At 50.1% G+C, this 9,898-nt stretch overlaps 1 protein-coding gene across 1 annotated transcript; it reads right to left on the reverse strand.

The window, feature by feature from the left end:
• Nucleotides 1–8,060: 8,060 nt before the first annotated feature.
• LOC121749498 lies at nt 8,061–9,299 on the reverse strand. Its single transcript, XM_042144065.1, has one exon. It carries the CDS (start codon nt 9,297–9,299, stop codon nt 8,061–8,063), a length of 1,239 nt encoding a protein of 412 aa, XP_041999999.1.
• Between the last annotated feature and the right edge of the window lie 599 nt (nt 9,300–9,898).

The raw sequence follows: 9,898 nt of genomic DNA on the forward strand, positions 1-9,898 counted from the left end.
GAGGACTGTAGGCTGCTTGATCCTGGTTTCGATGGAGCGGCATTCACTTGGGCCAAGAATGGCCTCTTTGAAAGGTTGGATAGAGTGTTTGTCAGTGAGGATTGGACTAAGACCTTCGAGGCTACTCGGGTTACGAATCTCCCCCGGGTGGCCTCGGACCATGGACCAATTCTTGTCAGGTGCACGAAGATGAACACATCCGCTGGAGCCAAGGCATTCAGGTTCCAGAACATGTGGATCCGACATGAAGGATTCATGGCCGTAGTGCAAAAAGCATGGGAGGAGCCCACGGGGGCGGGTGGAATCCTAAACATTCAAATCAAGCAGGCCAGAGTTAAAAAGGCCCTTAAGGAGTGGAACAAAGAGGTCTTTGGGAACATCCATGCTAATCTAAAGGAAAAGGAGGAAGAAATTGCTCTGGCTCAAACTAGTTTCGAGGCAAGGCCGACTCCGGAGCACAGGACAGCGATCAACAAACACATTGCCGAGTACATCCTTTTGCTGAGAATGGAAGAAGATTTTTGGCGACAGAAGGCAGCTTTGAGGTGGCTTGCCGAGGGAGACAAAAATACCCGGTTCTATCAAAGCTGGGTGAAACAAAAGAGGGTCCGTCTCCGCATCCATTCAATTCGTGTCAATGGGCAGGAGCTCACCGAGGAAGCCGAGATTAAAAAGTCCGCAGTGGAGTTCTTCCAACAACTCCTTGCTCCCAACAATCCGACACTTGAAGACCCAGACCTCGACCTAATCCAGCAGGTCCACTCAGCCGAGCAGTTCGTTGACATCGCAGATGCTCCAAGTGCGGACGAGGTCAGGAGTGCCACCTTTTGCATTTCCGGAGATAGTGCACCCGGACCTGATGGCTTCTCGGCCACCTTCTATCAAGCCTGCTGGTCCATTGTGGGGCCGGAGGTAGTGGAAGCAATCAGACAGTTCTTCAGAGGGGCCTTCCTGCCAAGGAGCATCACGGCCACAAGCATTGTCCTTATCCCAAAGAAGGCATCGCCGGAGTCATGGACCGACTACCGACCCATCAGTCTCTGCAATGTTTTAAACAAGATCATTACCAAGGTACTCACCTCTCGACTCTCTCCTTTCCTCCCACAGGTCATCTCCCCAAACCAAAGTGGTTTTGTCAAAGGTCGGCTCCTTAACGACAACGCACTTCTGGCTCAAGAAATGTTCCATGAGCTTGCTAGATGCTCCCCAGCGCCTAATGTGGCAGTAAAGATTGACATGGCTAAAGCCTATGATAGGGTCCAATGGCCCTTCCTCTTCAAAGTTTTACGCCGTATGGGATTCCCGGATTCATGGATTTCACTTATGGAGAGGTGTATTGGGTATTGCTGGTTCTCGGTCCTTGTTAACGGGGCACCCGCGGGCTTCTTTAGATCAACTCGTGGACTTCGGCAAGGAGATCCGATCTCCCCCGCTCTGTTCGTGATCGCTGCGGAATACCTGTCCCGAGCATTAGATAAGCTCATCCTCGGCCAAAAGGACATGACGTACAAAGCCTCCCGGAGATGCATGGAGATCAGCCATCTAGCCTATGCGGACGACATTATCATCTTCACCCAAGCGGCGGCAAATCCTATGCGCCGGCTAAGAGCTTGTCTTGAAAAGTATGAAAGAGTCTCCGGCCAACAAGTCAGCCTTGCTAAGAGTAATTTCTATATTGCCGAGGCCCATGAGCATTGGGCAAACTCGATCCAGGCGGAAGGGGGCTTCACTAGAGGGGTTTTCCCTTTCCTCTACCTCGGAGTACCTATCTATCGTGGTGTCAAACGCACGGACATGTTCCTCTTTCTACGAGAAAAGATTGCAAGAAGGATCTCAGGATGGGCACACCGTCACCTATCCTTTGGAGGAAGGCTTACGTTGATTAAGAGCACCCTTGAAGCGATCCCCTTACACATCTTCCAAGCCGTCGAGCCCACGGCCGGTACCCTTAAGCAACTTGATCAACAAATGGCCCGATTCTTTTGGGGGTCTACGAATGAGAAGAAGCGGACCCATTGGATTGGTTGGGAACAAATGTGTCGGCCCACTGATGAAGGAGGCCTTGGGATCCGGAAAACTATGGAGGTCCTCCGCGCCTTCAATATCAAACTTTGGTGGCGCTTTCGGGAGCAAAACTCCCTTTGGGCAAGATACATGATGGCAAAATATTGCACCAACTCCACACCGCTCACCGTGAGACTGCCGAGCAGGAGTAGCCCTACGTGGAGAAGGCTCTCAAGAGCATGGCCCCTCGCACAACCGCACATGAGATGGCTAGTGGGACAAGGGGACATCTACTTCTGGGATGACATTTGGCTTGGCAATAGCCCTCTGAGGGAATTTAGTCTTGATGATAGGGGAAGACCAACCACCCGGGTTTCGGAGTTCATTACTAATGGGGGTTGGGATGTGCCCAAGCTTCAGCTTCTCCACAATCAGGCCGGCCTCCCTCAGCATGTTATCGATGGCATCATTAATACACCGATCCTCCATGATGAACAGGATATCCTGAGGTGGAACCTCTCTAAACATGGGGATTTCACGGTGGCTTCGACATGGGACACACTTCGAGGGCGAAACCCGATCATCCAAGGGTTGGGGGACGTTTGGAAGGCAGGCCTCACCAACTCAATAGCCATCTTTATCTGGAGGCTTCTCTCCAATCGGGTGCCGGTTGACACGAAGCTTCAGTGGCGGGAGATTGAGCTAGCCTCTAAGTGCCAATGCTGCCCCCACCGACCGAATACCGAGTCCCTCCAACACCTCTTCATCCAGGGACATGGAGCTCGCAGAGTATGGAGTGAGTTTGACGGTTGGTTCACAGGCCCGTTCCCCCGCATCCATATCAATGATACAATCCCTACGAGAATCGAAGTGTGGGCGCGAAGGTACCAACAGCCGAACAAGAAACATCTTAGCCGAGCCACTCCATACCTCATTCTGTGGTTTATCTGGTCGGAGAGAAACAGGAGTCGCCACCAAGGCACACAGTTTAAACCACAAAATGTGGTATGGCAGGTCCACATGTTCATTCGGAATGCTATGTCCAATGGAAGCTTGAAGCCGAAACATTGGAAGGGAGTTAAACTTGGAATCAATATTCCTCAAGCGGCGGCAATCAGGGCGCTACCCCTAGCCATGGCAATCAAATGGAACCCCCCGGACCAGCCGTGGATAAAGCTCAACACCGATGGCTCCTACAATGAAGCGAACGGTAGAACAGGGGCTGGAGGGATTATTCGAGACCACTTGGGTAAGATGCTCGTCGCCTTCAGCACACCCCTAGAAGCACACTCGGCGTTAGAGGCGGAGCTGTTGGCCATGCTCCACGGGCTAAATATAGCCAAAGAACTCGCCCTACCAATCTGGATTGAGTCCGATGCAGAGCAAGCAATCAAATTGGTCAATGGGACAGGATGGGGCCCGGCACTCGCCCGGCACGCGGTGGCGCAACTAACCCTTCATAAACGCCAACTCAAATTCCGAGCCACCTTCATACACAGGGAGGGGAACAAAGCGGCGGATTTCCTTGCGAAAATGGGGCTAGTCCAAGACAGTGGTCTACGAATGTACTACAACTCAGCACCGAGAGAACTGTTGGACTTGGTTAGATTGGACGAGATGGGAGTGTCACACATCCGATACCTTGACGGGAACGGGCATTAAAGTTGATAATGAGACGATGGGAGACAATAGTGACTAGCTTTTTGGTTAATTGTATTTTGGAAAAGAGTATGATGAGGTCCGAACCTTGTGGGATTGGACCGCATACTACTCTTGATTTGTTACGGCACACCACTTTTGGGTGTGGCCACGCCTTGTAATTACTGCCTTTGGAATGATAGGGATGAGGGACCCACGAACCCTCCACCGTAGAGGTGTTTGATAAAAAAAAAAAAAAAATCAAAGACAAAATCAACATCGTTATGCAACAAGTGGGTGAGTGGCTGAGCAATTTTTGCGAAATCTTTTATGAACCTCCTATAGAATCCTGCATGCCCTAGGAATCCTCTCACCTCCTTCTGATTCGTCGGGTAAGGCAGTTTTGAGATCACCTCAATCTTTGCCTAGTCTACCTGTATACCTCTTTCCGAGACTACGTGCCCAAGGACAATTCCCTCAGGGACCATAAAGTGGCATTTCTCGAAGTTCAAAACCAAATGTTTTTCCTGGCACCTTCTCAATACTATATCCAAACTAGCCAAACATGAGTCAAATGAATTCCCGTACACAGTGAAGTCGTCCATAAAAATCTCGATGCAGTCCTCCAAAAGATCCGAGAAGATACTCATCATACACCGCTGAAAAGTGCCTGGCGTATTGCACAGGTCAAACGGCATCCTCCTGTAAGCGTACGTGCCGAAAGGACACGTGAAAGTTGTCTTCTCCTGGTCCTCGGGATCCACATAGATTTGAAAATACCCACTATACCCGTCTAGGAAACAGAAGTATTGCTTGCCTGCTAGCCTCTCCAGCATCTGGTCAATGAAAGGTAGAGGGAAATGGTCTTTCTTGGTCGCTTCATTTAACTTCCTATAATCGATGCACATCCTCCACCCAGTAACTAGTCTGGTGGGCACCAATTCATTCTTGTCGTTCTTGATCACCTGTATTCCTGACTTCTTTGGTACCATATGGACTGGACTTCATTCTTGTCTGGTATGGAATAAATGATTCCTAGGGAGAGTAGTTTCAATACTTCTTTCAGCACTTCCTCCCTCATGTTAGGATTCAATTTGCGTTGAGGATCTCTGCAGGCTTTTGCTCCTTCCTCCAAGCGGATGTGATGCATGCACAAATCTGGACTAATTCCTACCAAGTCAGAGAGTGTCCACCCAATAGCCTTCTTGTTTCTTCGGATTACCTTCAGCAGTCCTTCTTCTTGTCCCTCGGTCAAGCTGCTGTTGATAATCACAGGGAAAGTTTCGTTCTCCTCTAGATAAGCATACTTCAGGCCTGGTGGAAGTGTTTTCAACTCTTTCTTGGGAACATCTTTTTCCTGGGGCAAGGGATTTTTCTCAGTTACTTTTTTTTTTTTTTTTTTTTAGTAAACACCGTCACGGTGGAGGGTTCGTGGGTCCCTCATCCCTATATTTCAAAAAAGGGGGTAGGTTACAATTCATGGCCACACCCGATAGTGGTGTCCCGACAAAGAAAGAGCCATTAGAGTAGTGAGCGGTCCGCGCCAACATGGTGCGGACCTCGCCCTACTCCATTCAAAACTCAAAACGATAAAAACGACCTAGACTAGGTAGAGTCTTCATCTCGGACTCGGATATTCGGAATGCCCATCTCCTCCAAGCGGATCATTGCCCTTAATAGCCGAGGGGCTGTGCTATCATTCATGCGGTGATACTCTAATTTCTCCGCACCCATTTTTGCTAGAAAATCAGCCACTTTGTTTCCCTCCCGATGAATAAAGGATGTGCGGAGTGTTATATGTCGTTTGAGGACGATTAGACGAGCTACTTCATGTCTAACTTGGGGCGGCCCCCAGCTGGCACCATTAAGGAGGTTAAACGCCTGTTCAGAGTCCACCTCGAGCCAAATAGGTCGGTTAAACTCCTTCGCCAAGGTTAGTCCGTGATGGATGGCCTGGAGTTCAGCCTCAAGGGCCGAGTGGGCTCGGAGCGGTGTGGTGAAGGCGACTAACATTCGCCCTGCACAGTCACGGATAATTCCTCCCCCTCCGGCCTTATCCAAGGATTCCAGGAAGGCACCGTCCGTATTGATCTTGATCCATGCCCCGTCCGGAGGGTGCCATTTAATTGATACAACAAGAGCCCTCGGCACCTTATTCTCCGCTTCGGCCGGTAGGTGAAAATTGAATCTCACTCCCTTCCAATGTTTTTTCTTTATGTTCCCATTAATCATGCTGTTTCGGATATAAGTTTGTACCTGCCACACCACGTTGTACGCCTTGAATTGGGTCATTTGGTGACGACTACGATTCCTCTCGGCCCATAGGAACCACATGATAAGATAAGGCATAGCGTGGCTCAGGTGTTTCTTGTTATCTTGCCTGGTTCTTCTCGACCAGACCTCCAGTCGGTCCGGAATGGTGTCATTGACCTGGATTCGTGGTGCTGATCCTTCAAACCAAGCATCAAACTCCCTCCACACCCTGGTAGCCCCCGTTCTTTGGATGAAGAGGTGTTGTAGGGACTCAATGTTTGGCCTAAATTGGCAACATTGGCATTTAGAGGCCATCTCAATCTTTCTCCACTGGAGCTTTGTGTCGACCGGGATACGGTTAGAGAGCAACCTCCAAATGAAGATGGAAATTGAATGTGTTAGGCCGGCCTTCCATAAGTCATCCAAGCCCCGGATGATAGGCCTCCGGTTACGGATGGTCTCCCATGTCGTGGCAAGGGAGAAGTCCCCGAGCCGAGAGATGTTCCATCTTGGGATGTCCGGTTCTCCATGAACAATTGGGGTGCCGATAATTTGCTGGATTACATGGTGCGGGAGGCCGGCTTGGGTTTGGAGGAGTTGGAGTTTGGTTTCGTCCCATACTCCATCCCGGGTATAGTCCTCGATCCTATCCCTTGCGCATCTTCGATCATCAAGCGCTAGCTCCCTTAAGGTGCAATTGCCGAGCCATATGTCGTCCCAGAAAAAGATCTTGCCTTGCCCCACCACCCATCTGATGTGCGGCTGTGCTTGCACCCGAACTTTCATGAGCCGTTTCCAATTTGGGCTACTTCGTCCCGAGGGCCTAGCCACAAGAGGGGAAGCCATGGTACAGTACTTGGTCATCATATAAATAGCCCAAAGAGAGTTTTGCTCCCTAAATCGCCACCACAATTTGACATTGAAGGCTCGGAGAACCTCCTCTGACTTGCGGATGCCAAGGCCGCCCTCGGCGGTGGGTAGGCAGATTTGATCCCACCCGATCCAATGTGTCTTCTTCCTTTCATTTGAGGATCCCCAGAAGAACCTAGCCAGCTGTTGATCAATCTGTTTGAGAGCGCCGGCTGTTGGCTCGATGGCTTGAAAAATGTGAAGGGGAACCGCTTCCAGGGTACTCTTGATTAGTGTTAGCCTCCCCCCGAACGAGAGATGCCTATGAGCCCATCCCGAGATCCGCGACGCCACTTTCTCCCGGAGGAACATAAACATGTCCGTTCGTTTAACTCCTCAAAATATGGGTACTCCCAAGTAAAGAAAAGGGAATGTACCTTGAGAGAATCCTCCTTCCGAGTGGATTGATCCTGCCCAACCATCATGAATCTCGGTAATGTAGAAATTACTCTTAGCAAGGTTGACTTGTTGGCCCGAGACCTCCGCATAATCTTCAAGGTATGCTCTTAGGCGCCTAATAGAGGGCGCCGCCGCTTGGGTGAAGATGATGATATCATCGGCATAGGCTAAGTGGCTAATCTCCATGCAGTGCCGGGCCGCCTTGAAAGCCATCTCTTTGTGTCCCAAAATAAGTTTATCAAGCGCCCTAGAGAGGTATTCCGCCGCAATCACAAACAGGGCCGGTGAGATAGGATCGCCCTGTCGGAGCCCTCGGGTAGACTTGAAGAAGCCCGAGGGGGCGCCATTAATTAGCACCGAGAACCAACAAGTGCCAACACATCTTTCAATGAGGGAGATCCAAGCTTCCGGAAATCCCATTTGTCGTATGACCTTGATGAGAAACGGCCATTGGACGCGGTCATAGGCCTTTGTCATGTCAATTTTAAGAGCAACATTCGGGGCAGGGGAGCACCTTGGAAGCTCGTGGAACATTTCCTGGGCCAGGAGCACGTTATCGTTCAAAAGTCGACCTTTCACGAACCCACTTTGGTTTGGGGCAATGACGTGGGGAAGGAAAGGAGTAAGCCTTTTCGTAAGGACCTTTGTAATGATCTTGTTGATCACATTGCACAAGCTGATGGGGCGATAATCCCCCCACGATTCAGGAGTGAGCTTCTTGGGGATCAGGACTATACTTGTTGCTGTGACACTCCGCGGGAGGAACGCCCCAAGGAAAATTGTCTAACCGCATGAACCACATCTTGTCCCACGATACCCCAGCACGTTTGATAGAAGGTAGCCGTAAAACCATCCGGTCATGGTGCACTATCCCCAGATATATCAAACACAGCTCGCTTAATTTCATCCCCCTCAGGTGGTGTAGGAAGATCCCGGAGTTGTTCCGAAGGTGGGAGCTGGCGGATCAAACTAAAGTCCGGCACGCCGAGGGCCAAGGGTGGAGGTGCTAGGAGGTTCTTGTAGAAATCAACCGCCGAGTTCTTGATCTCTTCCTCCCCAGTGATTTCCACTCCATTCACGGATATTCTATGAATCCGCAATCGAATCCTCTTCTGTTTAACCCAGCTTTGATAGAACCTTGTGTTTTTGTCTCCATCCGCTAGCCATCGGAGGGCCGCTTTTTGTCTCCAATAGTCTTCCTCCATTTTGAGGAGAAGGATGTAATTGGCAATGAGCTTGTTTACCAAGGCTCTGTTTTCGCCCGACGGGTTTATTTCAAACTCACTTTGGGCCTCAGCCACCTTATCTTCCATTTCCTTTAGATTTGCATGTATATTTCCAAAGACTTCCTTATTCCAAAGTTTGAGCATTTTTTTTGTTCGCGCAAGCTTGATTTGAAGATTAAGCAATCCCTCGGCCTCCGTAGGCTGGTTCCAAGTATTGCGTACAGTATCCAAGAAGCCCTCATGGCGGATCCACATGTTTTGGAATCGGAAGGCCTTTCCTCCTGGCTGCCGATTAGGACATCTACATCTTGCCAAGACCGGCCCATGATCCGATGAGACGCGTGGGAGGTTAGTAACCCTCGTTGCCTCGAAAACCTGTGGCCAAGCATCATTCACCAAAATTCTATCGAGCCTCTCCATAAGTCCTTTCTTTGCCCACGTGTAGTCCGATCCGTCGAACCCCGGGTCAAGAAGCCTGCAATCTACAATTATCTCGGCGAAGTCAATCATCTCAGCTTGCCGGTTGGTGTCGCTCCCAACTCTCTCATGTGGGGATAGAATAGTGTTGAAGTCCCCGCCGACGATCCAAGGTGTTCCGTCGGTGATGACCGCAATCTCCCTCAACTTATCCCAAAGGTGGTATCTTCTCGTCCGTGAGCACTTCGCGTAGATAGCCGAGACTGAAATATGTCTTTCAAGGCGAGGAGAAAGGAAACGGCCGTAGAGCATTTGATCCGAGTCCTCTTCCACAACAAAGTTGGCGCCCTCCTCAACAAAAATCCAAATTTTTCCATTATTATTAGAGCCTTTAAACACTAGCCCCAATGCCCTAGAGAATTTCTCCGGGTTGGGGTCTGTAAACGGCTCCATTATTGCAAGAAATTGAACATTATGAGACTTGATCAATCTTTTTAAAACGTTTTGGGTTGGAGCATTCGCAATACCCCTAACGTTCCAAAACATATAGTTTGAGGACATAATTAACAGTGAGGTTCCGTACCCGGCGGGTGTGAAGGCCCCCCTCGGTATTCGGTCATTTGTTGGTCGTGCCATTCGTGATCCGTCTCGGCCTCCAAGATTGGGTTGCTCGCACCACCAGCATCATCACTATTGTGCGCACCCCTCTCGAAGCTCTCATTGGCATCATGATCACCATCCTCATATTCTTCATCTTCCATGAGGGAGAAGTATTGATTAGTGCTCAAACAGTTTGCCTTCTCTTGTTCTCTACTCTTGGCCACGGTGGTCTTTGTTGTTGAGCCGCTTGGGCCGAAGGGTGCCGAGACGGGATTCCCACCCCGGACGGCCGAGCCCCGGTTAACGACACCCGGTGTCGCTTCCTCGAGTGGATAGGCAAAAGGCTTGAAGCCTTTAAGATGGCTTGAGGCCTCTCGACCATTCCGAGTTCCACTCGCACGCTGTGAATCCGACGAAGCTTCCTTGTTGTCATTGAAATCTCCTAAGATGTC

Source organism: Salvia splendens, chromosome 9 (genome assembly GCF_004379255.2).
Source record: "Salvia splendens isolate huo1 chromosome 9, SspV2, whole genome shotgun sequence".
Lineage (NCBI taxonomy): Eukaryota > Viridiplantae > Streptophyta > Magnoliopsida > Lamiales > Lamiaceae > Salvia > Salvia splendens.